The 17,520-nt window shown below is 36.4% G+C and overlaps 2 protein-coding genes across 2 annotated transcripts in view; one reads left to right on the forward strand and one right to left on the reverse strand.

Moving 5' to 3' along the window:
* Positions 1–347: 347 nt before the first annotated feature.
* The window catches only part of LOC136816083 (uncharacterized), a 60,976-nt gene continuing 43,803 nt past the window's right edge, over positions 348–17,520 (reverse strand). The window contains exons 9-18 of the mRNA XM_067072516.1: positions 7,428–7,570; positions 6,227–6,523; positions 5,505–5,792; positions 4,864–5,169; positions 4,131–4,606; positions 3,619–3,716; positions 3,229–3,385; positions 2,400–2,738; positions 1,998–2,145; positions 348–723 (exon numbers count right to left, since the gene is read on the reverse strand). Of these exons, the coding sequence (XP_066928617.1) occupies positions 437–723; positions 1,998–2,145; positions 2,400–2,738; positions 3,229–3,385; positions 3,619–3,716; positions 4,131–4,606; positions 4,864–5,169; positions 5,505–5,792; positions 6,227–6,523; positions 7,428–7,570 (2,539 nt within the window). The 3' untranslated portion in view covers positions 348–436. The remainder of the gene's footprint in view (positions 724–1,997; positions 2,146–2,399; positions 2,739–3,228; positions 3,386–3,618; positions 3,717–4,130; positions 4,607–4,863; positions 5,170–5,504; positions 5,793–6,226; positions 6,524–7,427; positions 7,571–17,520) is intronic.
* Positions 11,488–17,492, forward strand: LOC136816076 (uncharacterized). The gene is made up of 8 exons (XM_067072508.1): positions 11,488–11,827; positions 11,935–12,060; positions 12,399–12,716; positions 14,634–14,948; positions 15,201–15,506; positions 15,624–15,806; positions 15,934–16,393; positions 16,525–17,492. Exons 1-8 carry the CDS (start codon positions 11,488–11,490, stop codon positions 17,438–17,440), a joined length of 2,964 nt encoding a protein of 987 aa, XP_066928609.1. The 3' UTR covers positions 17,441–17,492.

Raw genomic sequence — 17,520 nt, forward strand, 5'->3', positions numbered from 1 at the left:
AAAAATAGGATGGTAAATTAAAAACGCTGATTTTAAGCCCTCGATAAGGAGGATGTCGATATTTTATAAATTGTATTGATTTCTAATTTAAATTTTTTTGAAACAGCTCATCGAGAGTATTATTTTGGAGAGGAGACAGGAGATTAGCTGACTAAATGCCTGGAAAATCAAGCTCTTCTTCTGCTGTTTACCGCATGGTCTGACTAAATGATAGTAAACCCAGGCAGGACTGGTATATTTAATTGTAAAATCGTGTGGAGTCGATCAAGTTTACAACCTGGATATCCAAGTAGCATATTTGCTTAAAAAAGTAGAAAATTAAAGAACAGTTCTCTAAATTCATAATTGGTGTATTCTTTAGTGTAAATACAATACAATAAATATGCGTTCTATAAAATTAAAATATACTCTAATTTAAGGTACTATCACGTGACCTTCAATCATTATTCTCCATCATATAAATCTTTAATTTATCATCATACTTTTTCATTTTCAATTTTCGAACAGTCTTTTTACGTTCGATTTCAAAGACATTTTGAGCTGTTCCTTTTCTATAACCAATCCTTCTTACTAAACGTGTGTATTTTCTCCTGATCTCATCCAATTCAACAATTTGATTTTCCTGATCCTCGGTTAACTTTTCAATCTTCTCAGTCACGTTTTCGACAAACCCACTAACCAGATTATTGAACGGTGGAAATATGGTCAAACTTGTCACAGGTTCTGTAAAAAGTAAACAAATATTTTTATCATTACACGTTTTTTTTATTTTAAGAAACACACTTTTAAGAAACACGAGGCTCAGAATGCCTAAAAACTAAGAAACATCTAAGAAACATGCTGAGGCTGAGAATGAGAAAATAACATTTTTTGATTCTTTTTTTTAAGAACTCAATCAAGGAAAAGTTCCAGAAAAATACTTACATAACAGTTAGAAACACTTGAGAAAGTCAGAAAATCAATATAGAAGATAGAAAAGTACCGTACATTAGTCTATTAGACTATTGTATTATCGACATGCGTTCTTTAAGCTTGACAAAGTTTAGAAACATGTAAGAAACATTTAAGGCTCAAAAGGCCAATTTTTTAAGAAACATTGAGGCTGCTTGGTAAAACTAGTTTCTTAAAAAAAAAAACGTGTAACCCTATTAATTTCAAGCCTTTTGAGTTTTTGTAGCCCCAAGGGTAGAATCTACCACCTTCGATTATTTTTTTATGTAGAAAACTTTTTCTAAAGTCGGAAAGTTTTAAATTGCTTCAAAAATTTTTCTCCGAGATATACACAAAAGAACATCAGCGTGGTAAATTCTACCCCCTCCCCCTGGGGCTAAAAGGGTTAATGTTGCACACACAACACGCTGTTGTCAGTTTAGTGTTGAACGAAATCGTTTATTGGAGAAATCTACAATTTATTTCATCCCAACAGCAATTAATTGAATAGCATTTGAGATCCCAGAGACATTGCGGAAATATTTAGCTTCTTCACTGGTTTGACAGGGGTGTCTTGTTATTATAAACAAGTCGTGACTTCTTAACAAAGCTATTTAAGAAAGACAAAAGCGATGGTTTAAAACCTTATGATTACTTATCGCTAGTGGGGCTCAAGTTTTAGCTTTAGATTGAAGCCGATATTTCAATCATTAGATCAGTAGTTAGGGTAATGCCGGGCAATGAAGTATAAGCCCGAAGGCTAGAATCGAATCTCATTGGTAGGATTTGAAGCCTACCAAATCCTACCAAAGTTGCGCGGATTAGCGCGGTCCGCCTGGTTTTTACACAAATGACAGATTGAAACTAAAATTTACACCTAAATTTCGAAAAAGATATCACTCGAAAACAAAGGAATCGCTAGATTCAATCCGTCGTCAAAAATACGGCGCATATTTTGAGGTTTTACTTTTTCTTGCCTGAGAAAGTTTAAAGATTCGATTCAAACCCTTCGGGCTTATACTTCATTGGTTTCTATCTTGAAAGCAACATTTCAGAGAAAGTCTTACCGATCTTGAGTTTGACTTTTCGATTTCTGTAGATCCATAATCCAATACCAACAATGAACAAAAAAGCGAAAGCATAACCCATCACCACCATGATGTTTACCACTTCAGCTTCCGAAATGATCTCTGATTCCACTTCAAATTTTTCCGGCTGTGAATAAATAGAAGTAAATCTATGTTGATGGCACTTGAGACTAAAATCTTACGGGCTGAAGGCTATTCAAAGCCATGTTTTGAGTAGCCCAGGTTCTATTTAAAGCTAATTTTATAGACTGGATGGCGCAATTAAGTGGTCTTGTAGTATATAATAGTTCCAAGTATCCTTTTTTTTGCTTAAGCGGACTAGCGGGCTCTAATTCAATCATCCAATTTCTACATGAATAAAATATTTGAATTCCTACTTACATAGAGCAGCGGGACTTTTCGTCGAACAAATTCATTGATGAATGGCATTTTACTCATGACGTAACTCTTGACGTCATCTCTGATAACTTCCAAACCACCTGATATCGCTACACCGTGCCCACTTTTCATGTCAATGACCTTATGCACAAAGAGACCCAATCGGTTAATATCTTCTGTGTAACTTGTAGCAATGGTAGCATCAATCAAACCAATCTTGACCACTTTTTCTTGGACAGCTTGTAGAACTTCCAAAGGTTCAGTATAGTTTCGACTTTCGTCAATTTTTGCATTGCGTCTTATGGCAAGACCGTTCTCGTAAGATCCTTGAATGACAGCCGTCTAAAAAGATGATTAAAACACTTATAAATACTAAGTTACTGAACGAAGGCTTACTTTACATTTAAAGCCATCTACAGTCAAAAAGATTTCACTATATCGACAGCATACATGTCAAAGGTTTGTCAGGCCTTCCTGTGTTCTTATCTTTTTGGGTTTTAAGCTTAGTGTTCTCAAGATATTCTTATCTTATTTTTATATATATCTTATATTTCTCGATTAAGAAAAGACTGCATGTTCTGAAATTCGTCAGGCCTTAGGATGTTTTTAAATCGTTTTGGCTAGATGAATGAATCTTTTTCTTGCGTTAAAAAAGTACAGATCAAAGGGCAACCTTGTCTCCGTGTATTCCAGGCTTTAATTACGTTACTTATGGACGCCAGAGACTATCAGGCGCTATCAGTACGCACACATCAAAAAAACTGATAATATGCAGGGAACAAGGTTGATCAGTTTATAGAGGACAGTTTATAGAGAATCAAGCAACACTTACGTCAGTTCCGTATAGTTTGATCACTTCATCAATATCATTTATGGTCAATCCAGATGCGATGACTCCGGTTACTAGCCCCATAATGACCAAACCAGCTAGTGTCCAAAACATCATCAGTAATTGCGAAAGTTTGGTTGTCGGTACAAAGTCACCGTAACTGGAAGAAAAAATCGAGCAATAATAGCTAATATAGTTTCTCTGAGGATTAATTGAATAAAACATGAAACTGGTATTGATAAAATGATTTCCTTTTAATTTTTTTTATTAGTGCTGTTTTCAAGTCGAAATATAAACCCATTTATCTCAGACGTTAATAGTTCGAAGTAATTCAATAAAAACGTTCGTCGTCGTTGGACGTTGAGAAGGGTGGAACAAAGTCCTCATACTTACCCGACAGTAGTCATGGTAACATAAGCAATCCACAATCCTTGCAAGCAACCAATGATACTTCGATCCCGTCGTATCTCCGATTCTTCAGAAGGTTGTTCCTATTTAAAAGACAGTGAGAATCTCAAGAATTTCCAGATAACTTGATTCATAATTCAGTGCTATACATTTTTAATAAGCAACCTCAATTTTCGGCTCAGGGCTGGAGTTGCTAAGGATTTTCCGGATTTCAGCCAAAAAGTTACTTATCGATTTATTGAGCCAAAAATGCCTAAAAAGTTTGGCTTTTTATCAAATTTGGTATTCAAATACCAACGGTACACATTTTAATGCCGAAAATTCCTCTGTAATGGGTACTTTTAGTTGCTTTCCCGGTTTCAGGGCTACTAAGGCTAAGTTACTTAATTTTTTGGCCATTCTTATAGGGCTGGGTCCTTAGCAACTCAATTGCTTATAAAAAATGTGCTCATAAGTTTTAGCGTACGTGTAAGGAAAAAAAGAACTCCGAAACTTACAGCGAACCAGAAAGACCATCCAATGACAGAAGAAATCAACAAAGCCACCAACATGACTGACCAAGCGTTGGAAATGGAGGTTAGGATGGACACAAAACCAAGAGTTTTGACCGTTTCCTTGACAACGATCATGGCAACACCTTGACTATGAACAATACCAACGTATGGATATACACCTTGGAAATTCTCAATCTCAAAATTACCGTAAAGTGGAAACGTCAAATGAGATCCTTCAATTTGATTCTTCATATCATTGATACGAACTTTCTTCGAAGGATGCCCTGTCAGTGTTTGATTATACACCAATATTGAGGTTGGATATGACCGACATCGATTACAAACACCGTTAATGATCATTTCCAAGAAATGAGGGAATAAACCAGACAGTGTAGTGTTAGAGCCACGACCTTCCATCACAACATACGGTGGTTGGACAAGAAAGTTGGTGTAAATGAAAGGTGGGCATGCGCACGTCTCTATAATGAAAAAATCGCTATCCGGTCAAAAGACTATTTGATACAGTGGAGTCTCCATGATTTGAACCTCTATAACTAAAATGTCTACTTAACCCGAATAAGTTTCCTGGTCTTTTCAGATAACAATGTCTGATAATCTTTACTCCACATATCTTTCCGTTCCCCGTGCGCGCTATGGAGAGTTATGGAGGCCCCACTCTATGAAAGGACTTCTGCGTAGGAAAGAAAAGAAAATTATACAAATGGTTATAATTTACCTCCAAAAATTGTGGCAATAGGCCCATCACCTTCAAGCGCATATCCGTAAATGTCGACTTGATAAATCCCATATGGCACAAGATCAGTGATTTCGTGAGCGAAAACAAACCGATCAAAAACTACAGTCACTTCAGAGTCGTCCTTTGGAAGGTCTTTACCACTTTGTCTTATCAGACGATACTTGATGGTGTACCCAACTAAGTAACCGTTCTCTTGATCTTCTGGTATGGCGTCCCACGTGATATTGATGGCACTCGTGGAATACATGTCTTGGCACGTGACATTCGGTGGTGGTGCTCCGGGTGCTAAATTTACAATTGTTGTGTCAATTGAGATTTGATGTGAAAAGAGAAATTCATTGCTTCTTGCTTTTGAGAGTCTTTTAAACGCTAAATAAACGCTATGGTATGGTATTCGTACCTTGAGTTTGACGCTTCTAAGCAAATTCTAGATAAATCATTCCTATCATTGATAATAAATTACTGAATACCGAATGATACTTATACGTAAGTTTTTAATTCGTGGAGTTTGGAGAGATATTAGAAAATCTTTTTTATCAAACGATTCGCTTTTCCATAAACTTCGAAATTTGCTTAAGATAAAGTAAACTAATAAATGATTAACTGATAAAGAAACTTACGTCCTCTGGGGGTTTTGAAAACCACTACAGCCTCTGGACCATCTCCTGCTATAGTATAGCCTGTGATTTCAACCCAATAAAATGTATCCGCCTTCAAGCCTGTTATTGTCATCAATTTGGAAACAGTACTATGGACAACAAACTGTGTTTCGTGGTATTTGCGCACTTTGATGTGGTAACCGACCAAGGTTCCTGGAACATATTCTTGAGTGATTTCACCCCAACTCAGATAAGTTGTTTCGTGGTCAATCTCATCGTATGTACTGTTTGGAGGCTCGATGTATGGCACTGAAACATTGAAAAAAATGTTTTAATTCCGAATTAATTCACCTGGTGGGACAAATCAAACTTCATCAAACCCGAATAAACCAAAAAGAACGGTGTATAGCAGGGATTTTCATTAAAAATCTTTATAAAAAAGGTAACAGTATCACTCGATAGGTAGATGAAAGATGGTTTGCCTTATGAAGACACATAAAAGAAATTGACAATACACCTTTTTGACCGTAGTCGCGCTTTCAGGCACGTGCCATTTTATTATTTAATCATCCCCTTAAACTCGATCCAATCCGTTTTTTACACCTTTTTTGGTTTTAGGGTTGTAAAACGGACAAAAAAATGCCCGCGCAGCTATGGTCAAAAAGGTGCATTTGAATGTATACGATGTTCACAACGTTATTTGCAAATCTCACTTGACATTTTCGTGGCAATCATAAACTTACCTCCTTCGATTGTCCATATTTCTTGTTCAAGCGATGCGATGCCATTAGCACCAGGTGCAGAAACCATCATGCGAATACCGTACAGATTCCCAGGTATCAAATGATCCAACCTGGCTGTCAAATTCTTGGTACCATATACCTTCCAAGACCGATCATCGCCTTTAAGTGATCGATAGTAAATGTAATACAGATACAAGCCACCGCCGTTTATTGAATGGTTTGATACGCGATTCCAATTGATATCAATCGAATATGGTGTATTTGAAACAGCTGTGAATTTCGGTGGCTCATTTGGAACTAAGAGAGAGAAGATGGTAATCAGCGATGTGTATGGTGAAAATAAAAGCTTCTGTCTTTGCCAAGACTTTGGTTGTAAAGGCATAAATGATGTAACGAACAAAAGGAAGGTTTGCAAAAGTATTCTCAAAAAAGGTAAAAAGTATCAAGTGAGGCCTTAACTTTATCAGACCAAATTCGCACTTTAACGGTTCCGTCTCTCTCCAAAACTAAATGAAGAAATTTAAGTAAAGCTTGAATGTAACCAATAAAATAGCTTCATTTCATTTCGGAGCCGTGAACAAAGTCTCGTTCATCACACCTCTCCCCATATTGTGAATTAATCCCGATCATTAAAATAGTAAGAATTTGCATAATTGCTTAAAATCAAAAAAAAAGAAAACCACACAAAATACACACAGACATCGTTGAGGCTCCCTCAGCGTTAATTCCAATAACAATATCACGCAATTTTTTGTCTTCAATCACGATCACGAAAATCAGCCAAAAACTTGGATAATCAAGCATCCCTTTAAAAAAAGTCCAAATCACGCATCACGGCCTTAGAAATCTTTCAAATCACGATCACGTTCTAACCTTTAATCGCGCAATCACGAAAGAAATTTCACGTAACCACGCTAGAAAAAAAGGACCTATCACGTCATCACGCAAACCGCTCGGGGGCCTCATCATAGACCTTTTAGTAAATTACGTCACAAACATCACTTGCCTCGTATTCAAACAATTACCATGGTGATTATGTCCCTTGAGACATAAAATGATTTTTTTATGAATAGAAAGTAGTTTTAATAAAATCTGTTGGGAGTTAATCACCATGGTAATAATTTCAAAAAGAGGCAAGTGATGTTCGTAACGTAATTTATAAAAAGGTCTTTTCAAGTCACTTTGTTTTTAATGAACCTACCATCATTTGAAGTGACGTTGATGAAGGTCGTATTCAACGTGTCAATTCGACCGATCTTATCAATGGCTTCTTGGAGAACCAAAACCTCTGTGAACGGGACTCGATGGTAAACAATAGAAAAATTGCTGATCACGCTACCACGCCTATGATGAAATGAACGAAAAGTTAAAGGTTTTGTTTTTAAATAAGAGTGCCCAGCTGGCATAAAACGTTGTTTCAACGTTTATCTAACATTCACAACGTCCATTTAACGTTGGATTAACGTTGAAACAGTGTTGTGTGCCAGCTGGGGTGAAATCGTTTGCTTATACTCGTCGATTTCAACTTACAAGCTTTTTCACATTGGATTGACACGAATGTGGAGCAAGATTGATCACAAAAAGGAAAAGAAAAACAATTTTTTTATTTATTCCGCATAATATAACAAAAGGAAGACACCGTCCTGATATGAAACATGTGTCTGATATCAAAGTTATTCAAGTTTTTGAATTTAAGACAAATTTGCGAAAATTGATATTTTTTTGCGATACGCTAAATTCAAAAACTCAACTAACTTTGCAACCCCTAAAACCTTGCTTGATAGTCTGGAGTGTGCTTCTGTTCTGGAGCACATTGATTGTACGGTTGATAAAACAATTAAAACTTCGAAAGCAGCCACCGAGGGGTTTCTTCAAAATAAATATCTGTTCTAAAGTCTATTCACGATAAGTGTGCACTCTTTTTTCTTTTACCTATAACTTTTGAAGGAATTCTTAAATCTTTATAAATTTGGTATCGTTGGAAAGATATTAGTGAGTGGAACAATTTGAAACAAAAAAATCTTTAAAAGAATTCTAAAAATGAAGATGAAAATGAAGAAGAAAAAAATGAAGATCTTGTAGAAATATGCTATAACTTTCATTTTCACTGGAGAGATTCTTTGATCTTAGGAGATCATCACTGTGAAAAAATTTCATTAAAATATTTATTCAATATAAAGTTATGATACAAAGTTAATAAGTGATTGACCCCAAAAAACAGCAAAAAACTGCAGAAAACAGCGTTTTTAGACGTCAATCAGCTTATAACTTTGTTTGATATCTTTTGACTGAATGATTATTTTTGAGAATTTTTTTCACAGTGATGACGTTCGATGATTAAGAATTCACTTCAGTGAAAATGATAGTTATAGCACTTTTCTACAAGATGTTCATTTTTTTCTTCTTCATTTTCATCTTCATTATTATAATTTTTTTAAAGTTTTTTTTATTTCAAATTGTTCCACTCACTAATATCTTTCCAATGATACCAAATTTATAAAGATTGAAGAATTCCTTCAAAAGTTATAGGTAAATGAAAAAAGAGTGCACACTTATCGTGAATAGACTTTAAAGGCATGTTCCAGCTGTCTGTTCTTAGAAAAACAGGAAATCTTTCTACCTAGAAATTATTGATCTGTTCTTACATAAAAATCTACCACCTGGAAATTTTCGGATCAGTTCTAAATGCAAAATATGGCCGATCTTTTCCCTAAAATATATGCTTCCCAATTTTGGTCCAGCTGGGAAAATACTATCTGTAAACCTTGCCCCTGCTGCCCGCTTTGGTCATCGATTTGATCTGTTCTATAAAGTTTTCCAGCTGAAAATTCGTTATCTGTTCTAATAAGTTCCGCATCGTAATCACTCGCTCCTTTCTGATCTGTTCTAAAGGTTTCCGGCTGGAAATTAGGGATCTGTTCTAGCATTGAAAGTATTTCCAGCTGGCAAGTAAGAACAGATATTTTCAAGAAAACTAATTTTATGATCTGTTCTAGGATTAAAAATATTTTTGATTTGATTCTTATAAGTAAATGCTTATAAGAAAAATGAATATACTCATATTAAGCGCGGTCCCTTGTTTACTTTGTAAGAACTAATTACCGAAAGGTATGTCACCGTCTATCAAGAGCTATTGATTTAATTCTTATAAAGTATATGCTTATAAGAAAAATAAATATGCTCATATTGTGCACCGTCCTTTGTTTATTTTGTAAGAACTAATTACCGAAAGGTATATCACCGTCTATCGAGAGTTATTGATTTGATTCTTATAAAGTATATGCTTATAAGAAAAATTAATATGCTCATATTGTGCACCGTCCTTTGTTTATTTTGTAAGAACTAATTGCCGAAAGGTATGTCACCGTCTATCAAGAGCTATTGATTTGATTCTTATAAAGTATATGCTTATAAGAAAAATAAATATGCTAATATTGTGCGCCATCCCTTGATTACTTCAAGGACACTTGTATAGCGTAGCTGGACTGAGCACAAATTTATTTTCTTTGAACCATGTGTGTCGTCGTAATAATAGATATTGTCTTTCTTTGACCAATAAGAGGTCGTTCCTCATGTTTTTTCAACCAATCAGAAATACTTTTTAATAAAAGTACTTAAAAATGAAAAACCATCGTCAGAAAGATGGATTTTGCACGGAAAGTTTGTTGCTAAAGACATTTTATGAAATTCCTTTGACATGATTGCAATAACAAGAAAACAACAATCGAACAATTACTTTATAATGAGTTTTATCACGCCTTTATACAATCAAATCATTAAAAAAGAGAAAATTTTCTTTCTCATGAATGATGTTTAGATTTTGCTTTTAGCAGCTGTAGTATGATGTATTCCGTTCCTTGTTCGACATCTTGCTATAGCCATTATAAGATTTGGGTACTTTGGTGAAAGTTTAGGCGAGTTTAGGCTATTTTTTTACTCATTTTTCCTTCGTCATTTTCAACTTCAACCTTCTAAGAGTTGTTTAAAATATTTGTTACACCTTGAAATAACTTAAGTAATTTACAATTTAACTTTTTCGAAGGTCCCTTTTTTCAAGGTTTTTGGCTCATAAATTGATCAAACTTATATTTTATTTTAAAAATCTTCATTCAAGATAAAGTAAAATATAAAATCTTGCAAAAAAATGCCTTATGAAAACTAATAAACTTTGCAACAACTAATTATTTCAATTAATTTGAAAAAAATATTCTCAACCGCTGACCGGGGTTCGCGGATTCGCTCCGACAGACATGTGTTAAAAAGAGAAAGAGAAATAGCCGTTGTACTCAGTCCAGCTACGCTATACAAGTGTCCTTGATTACTTTATATCACAGTCTATCAAGAGTTATTGATTTGATTCTTATAAAGTATATGCTTATAAGAAAATAAAGAAAAAACAAAGACTGGCAACTCTACCGACTGTAAACTCTTTTTGATAAAAAAATCCGTTTGCGAATTTTCTTCGGCTTTGGGCTTTTTTCTTAGATAGTGATTCGTCCTGATTCGTCTTAGACTACAATCAAGGTCATAATATATTGAGAATTTTGGCTATTTTAACGTTTTTCAAGATTTAAAGTTCTGGCGAGAAAGTCGATTTTTGGCTATCTTTTTAATTTAATCGAATATTTCAATTTGGGAGGGGTTGGCAGACTTCCAGGCTATATTCTGAGTCTTATTGGACTATTTTTGAACTTTTGGATCCAGTCTTAAGTCTCATGTTAAAACTCAGAGTTAAAACTCTACCCTTCCAACCTACTTTAGAGCACTTACAAATCGATTGTGGTTCAAAAACTTCCCGGTGGATTTCCCTTTTTTCTCAAATATTATGACCTTGATTGTATAACATGATCTTCTTAGACTATAACATACCTTAACATACCATAACCTTAAGTTTAACTTAACTTTTAGGCAAAATCCGCGAAAACCGCGAAATTTTGTTCCCGCGAAAATTTACAAAATCGTCAATCCACGAAATTAAATTCCCGCGAAATTTAATTTATTTCACGCATTCCCCCAAATTCGCACTATTTCAAGCCTTAAAGTTAAAACAGGTTTTTTGCTTATTTAATTAATAACGCTTTTGGCCAAAAATATCCTGCAACCATGAAATTAAATTCCCGCGAATTTTTCGGAAAATCGATGAAACGCGAAATTAAATTCCCGCGAAAAAAAATAATTTGACCAACCGCGAAATTAAATTCCCGCGAAAATTTCTTCCCTTAAGGCATAGTATCAAACAGTGTTCACTTCGCGTGAACAAGATGTCAGTTCAAAGAACACTGAGAGATGGCACTGTAAGAAATGGATTGAGGAATTTCCTCATTCCAATTTTTAAAGATCGGTTCTACATAGTTTCTATTCGATGTTTATGGGACGTCGTTGAAAAAGATTTAGGAGTAGCTGCATATAATATCGATACAAAGCGTCTCGAACTGGAGAATATTGTTGACTCATTTGAAAATGTTGTGGCATACTTTTCTTGCACGTGTGCAATGGAATCGAACAATTTGAGAGAGGAGCTGAAGAAAAAACGGGATGTTGTCGGTTATGAAAATGACAATGAATTTGAAGATTACGATGAGGACGACTCGCTTATACCAGGTAACGAAGATTTCTCTATATTTCTTATTTTTTAACTGACGTCCATTAATTTCCTATAACGCCCTTTGAAATTTATTTCCTAATTATAATATTTTTTATCACTTCAGGGGTGGCATTTTGGATTGCTCTGTCCACGACAAAACATGGTGCCTCAAAATTTGAAACCGAAATATCCAAAAAGATCATGCTTGCTGGTCTTAATGTCACATCTTGCCGACCAATTCAAACAAGAGGTAACTAAAGCAATGTCATAAGACTATTTTTTCCAAAATTAAGCTAAATCCTATCTGTAAAATGAAGAAATGTTAACTATCAATGTGAACAAGAAATAGTTTACGCAATGGTATTAGGCTATTTTTATTAAGAATTTAATTTAACTAAATTCTATCTGTAAAATGGGTAAATTCAAACAAGATTTCATTATAATATCACATTAGGGTTTTTTAAATTTTAACTAAATTCTATCTTTGAAATGGAGAAATCATAGTTTTTTTCATAGAAAAGCATATCAAAGAGACTGTCAGGTTTTATTTCAAATTATGTAAATCAAATCTCTTGCGCTTTCTTTCAGGGCAAGGAAAGATCGGCACCGAAGAAGCTTATACAAGATCTTTATGTCAAGTGTTGAAAGATCACAATTCAACAAAACTAATGAACAAAGCCATGCATTTCTATTGGGAAGCCGTACGAATAAAAGCTTATAAGCGAGATCGGCTATCCTTATTGGAAAAACCAGTTTTCTCTGAATTCGAAGAAGGTGAACCACTTGCCAAATTGAAAATTCGTCCAACACTTCCGGAAAATATAAAAGAAGAAATACTGAAGACAATTGACGATATGAAAATCTTCAAAATCAACTTTTCACTAGACGTATCCGATACACTTGAATGTAAGACACTTTCTTATTCCTAATAGTATCTAGCTGTTTCTGCTTATTGCATTGATCTTAAGGAGAAGTACTTGCACCGGTAGGGTGATCCCACCTTCCTTATTCCCATCTTATTCCAAAAATTAAGGTTGCTTGTTCCTACTAGTGTATGGTAGTTACTTGTTATTACATGAAACTTAAGGAAAAGGTCAAGTGGCGGTTAGGGTGGTAGGGCGACCCCACCCTCCTTATTCCTAAAATTAAGGTTGCTTATTCCTACTAGTGTATGGTAGTTACTTGTTATTACATGAATCTTAAGGAAAAGGTCAAAGTGGCGTATTGGGTGGTAGGGCGAGCCCACCCTCCTTATTCCCATCTTATTCCTAAAATTAAGGTTGCTTGTTCCCACTAGTGTATGGTAGTTACTTGTTATTACATGAAACTTAAGGAAAAGGTCAAGTGGCGGTTAGGGTGGTAGGGCGACCCCACCCTCCTTATTCCCATCTTATTCCAAAAATTAAGGTTGCTTGTTCCCACTAGTGTATGGTAGTTACTTGTTATTACATGAATCTTAAGGAAAAGGTCAAAGTGGCGTATTGGGTGGTAGGGCGAGCCCACCCTCCTTATTCCCATCTTATTCCAAAAATTAAGGTTGCTTGTTCCCACTAGTGTATGGTAGTTACTTGTTATTACATGAATCTTAAGGAAAAGGTCAAGTGGCGGTTAGGGTGGTAGGGCGACCCACCCTCCTTATTCCCATCTTATTCCAAAAATTAAGGTTGCTTGTTCCCACTAGTGTATGGTAGTTACTTGTTATTACATGAATCTTAAGGAAAAGGTCAAAGGGGTATGGGTGGTAGGGCGACCCACCCTCCTTATTCCCATCTTATTCCAAAAATTAAGGTTGCTTGTTCCCACTAGTGTATGGTAGTTACTTGTTATTACATGAATCTTAAGGAAAAGGTCAAAGTGGCGTATTGGGTGGTAGGGCGAGCCCACCCCCTTATTCCCATCTTATTCCAAAAATTAAGGTTGCTTGTTCTCACTAGTGTATGGTAGTTACTTGTTATTACATGAATCTTAAGGAAAAGGTCAAAGTGGCGGTTGGGTGGTAGGGCGAGCCCACCCCCTTATTCCCATCTTATTCCAAAATTAAGGTTGCTTGTTCCCACTAGTGTATGGTAGTTACTTGTTATTACATGAATCTTAAGGAAAAGGTCAAAGTGGCGGTTTGGGTGGTAGGGCGAGCCCACCCCCTTATTCCCATCTTATTCCAAAAATTAAGGTTGCTTGTTCCCACTAGTGTATGGTAGTTACTTGTTATTACATGAATCTTAAGGAAAAGGTCAAAGTGGCGGTTTGGGTGGTAGGGCGAGCCCACCCCCTTATTCCCATCTTATTCCAAAAATTAAGGTTGCTTGTTCCCACTAGTGTATGGTAGTTACTTGTTATTACATGAATCTTAAGGAAAAGGTCAAAGTGGCGGTTTGGGTGGTAGGGCGAGCCCACCCCCTTATTCCCATCTTATTCCAAAATTAAGGTTGCTTGTTCCCACTAGTGTATGGTAGTTACTTGTTATTACATGAATCTTAAGGAAAAGGTCAAAGTGGCGGTTTGGGTGGTAGGGCGAGCCCACCCCCTTATTCCCATCTTATTCCAAAATTAAGGTTGCTTGTTCCCACTAGTGTATGGTAGTTACTTGTTATTACATGAATCTTAAGGAAAAGGTCAAAGTGGCGGTTTGGGTGGTAGGGCGCCCACCCCCTTATTCCCATCTTATTCCTAAAATTAAGGTTGCTTGTTCCCACTAGTGTATGGTAGTTACTTGTTATTACACGAAATGAATTTTCGTGAAATTGCACTGGAAGGCTTCAAGTTGACTTGTTGAGTTGTTTTTTCAATACAAGTGGTAAAGAGCACATTTTGAATTTTTTTCAGCTTCTGAAGTGTCAGCCAAGTTTATTCCCACTGATCCCATATGCATTGCTGTTGATCATATCGAAAGGCACATGAGAAAGAAGAATTATGCCATTTCTCAAGGAAAGATATACAAGAAAGCTCCTGACAGCCAATTCACGTACGTTTATTGCATTACCGTACCAAAGTATCTTAAGAAACTTCTTGGAATTGCAAAGATTGCCAACAAACTTGCATCACACATTACAGCAGTCAGCAACTTGTTATCGGATCCTGATTGCGGACTTATCAAGCCCATCAAAATTTTGTATAACATTATTGAAGTTCTTCCAGAAGGTACAATTTTCCTGATATCAGAAAAAAGGTTTTACAAAATCAAACAGTTCCCCCAAGGTTGCACGCCGAGGGCATTCGTACGTTACCAGTATCTCAAAGACAGAACTCCATACCCAAGACCATTTGTTCAAGGTTAGTAAATCTTACGTTTTTTCTTGTTATTTTAAGTTGAAATAGCTTTTGAGGTTACATTCAACTCTTTAACTTTAACATTTCCAGATTCGATGTGTAATTATGGTTTTATTTTTTCAGGAATATTCAACAGTTTTCCCGATGCGAAAACTCGTACAGAATTTCTACAAAAGTATTATCAGCTGTTGCTACACCGTAAATTTCCCATGAAAGAGCCCAAGCTAATTCTCCAAGGCGAATCGGACTCGGGGAAGACCAGTTGGGCGGCACCATTTGATGGAATCATTTCTACAGAGAATATTGCGGGTGTTACCCAAGAAGGGAAGTTTGCTGGTCATCTTATCAATAACCAAACTGAATTGGTATTCATGGACGAGTGGACCGTCAACTCTTTGAGCTGTGAAGATGCTAAACGAATTCTACAAGGTAAATAGCCTCAAAGTACTAAGTATGTGCAAAAGCTTTCTGTTCGGAAGATGCTAATTTAACTGTAAACCTTTAGCTTCGTAAGTAGTCTAACTCAAGGATATTTAATTGTTTCAGGTGGTCTTGTGATGCTAGCTCAAAAGCACGCGTCAGCGACCAAAGTGATGTACAACTCGGGCTTCTTCATAACGACCAACGTTCTGCCAAACTTTGGAATCTCCTTAGATCATGACGCAGTGTATTCTCGTCTAAAAGTCTTCATGACAAAGCCACTACCAAAGAAAGATTCAAGTGTTACAAGTGAGTATTGATCGAGTCGTGTTACATTAAAAAAAAAAGAGAGAACTGTTAATTTCATACTTACTTCGATGCTTTCTTACCTTTATTTGTACATTTTGAAAAGTCAGTTTACTTCTTTGCTTTTTAGAATGGCTACGAACAAACTGCATGCAAGTGTTCCATTATTGTGCTGAAGTGTTAAAAGAAACGCCACTTTTCGAGACTTGTGACGATGCATATGTTTTTGCACCGGCCACTGGAGCCCCTGAAGAAGAAGGAGCGGTTTACAACGATTACGATGGTGCAGCCCACACTAAACTTGTTGCGCTTTCGGATTTCCACGACGAAGAGGATGAATTGGATAGTTCACAAGCGGCGATAAGCCAGATCCACGAACAAATCATTCGCGATCCACTTATTGATGATGAGGACATCGACTATTACTTTTTGGAATCGGATGAAGCAAATCCTGCACGGTGGTCAAAAGAACACAATCTGTTCAGTACCGAGAAGAATACAACCCATTACCGATTAGCCATCAACACGTTGACATACATGTCAGAAGACGATTGGAAGAAAGTGCCAATTCATTGTGATGACATAAAAAGGTAAAAATATTAGAAGTCTTAGATGTGCAGTGCGAGAGAACGTTACAACTCGTCCTAGATAATGCTGAACTTTTTCTGGTTAGCTGACCTATAAACATATCATAACGCTCTCTTTGTTTTCTACTCTACAGATACCTAATCAGAAAGAGAAGGAAGTGGCGTGGTGCAGATACCTTCTACGAAGCCTGGTTGATCAGAGAATCAAGAAAGCAAACCACAGTAATACCCGAAACACCAGAAAAAGCAACAAGTCCAGAACCAGATCAATTACTGTCCCCAGCCGTCACTACCAGCACTCCATTGAATAAATGCGTTGGAAAGTCTTCGGCGCAGCCAAGAATAATCAAATTCAGTCCTCTAAAACGTAAACGTCAACATGGGGCGACGGCTGACAAGAGAAACGACACAAACAATGATAGTGATTCCATAAATTTCACTACCTCGACGAGCGAAGAAGAAATGCTCAACCAAGCAAAAAAGTCCAAAACAAACGATTGTTCGCCAAGTGACTTGGATGGAAAAAGCAAAAAGTCATCCAAGAAGGGGTTGCCAAGACTATTGTTTACCGATTCGGACAGTGACGATGAACTACCCGAGAGAAAACAGAAGTCCCAGAAGTTACCAACAGATCTACCGACTACCTCGACAGCTGTTGAAGATATAAAGCCTGATCTACGCCAGCCGCCATGCCGTAAAACTGCAAGTGAGATCTCAAATCCTATTGTTCTCAGTGACGATTCTGAGGAAGATGTAAAACCAACGATCAGGCGGCAGCCATGCCGAAAGACAGAAAGCAAAATTCTTAACCCAATCTCGCTGAGTGACGAATCGGAGACGGAAGGTGACGTAGAACCAAAAAAGAAAACTCCAGCCAAGCAGCTACCAATGCCATCTTCTGCTGTTCCTGGTGAAGACGAAGATATTTCGGACTTCGAAATAAAGCCTAAACTGCCGAGAATACCTCTACGTAAAACAAAAACAAAGATCAACAACCCAATCAGCCTTGTCAGCGATTCAGATGCTGAAGAAGAAAAACAACCGAAGTAAAAAACGCAAATGCTGTATTTACTTTTTATGTGATTGTAATCCTATTGTTGTGTTTCTATTTTTAAAAATTATTAGAATTA

The sequence above is a fragment of the Clytia hemisphaerica genome, unplaced genomic scaffold (genome assembly GCF_902728285.1).
Source record: "Clytia hemisphaerica strain Z4C2 unplaced genomic scaffold, Clytia hemisphaerica genome assembly, whole genome shotgun sequence".
Classification (NCBI taxonomy): domain Eukaryota; kingdom Metazoa; phylum Cnidaria; class Hydrozoa; order Leptothecata; family Clytiidae; genus Clytia; species Clytia hemisphaerica.

Bases quoted from the DNA above. Each gene is read 5' to 3' on its own strand.
- LOC136816076 (XM_067072508.1), top strand. From the start codon at position 11,488: ATGTCAGTTCAAAGAACACTGAGAGATGGCACTGTAAGAAATGGATTG. The intron at 12,717-14,633 runs GTAAGACACTTT...AATTTTTTTCAG, and splicing joins CGTATCCGATACACTTGAAT to CTTCTGAAGTGTCAGCCAAG. The intron at 14,949-15,200 runs GTACAATTTTCC...TTATTTTTTCAG, and splicing joins TATTGAAGTTCTTCCAGAAG to GAATATTCAACAGTTTTCCC.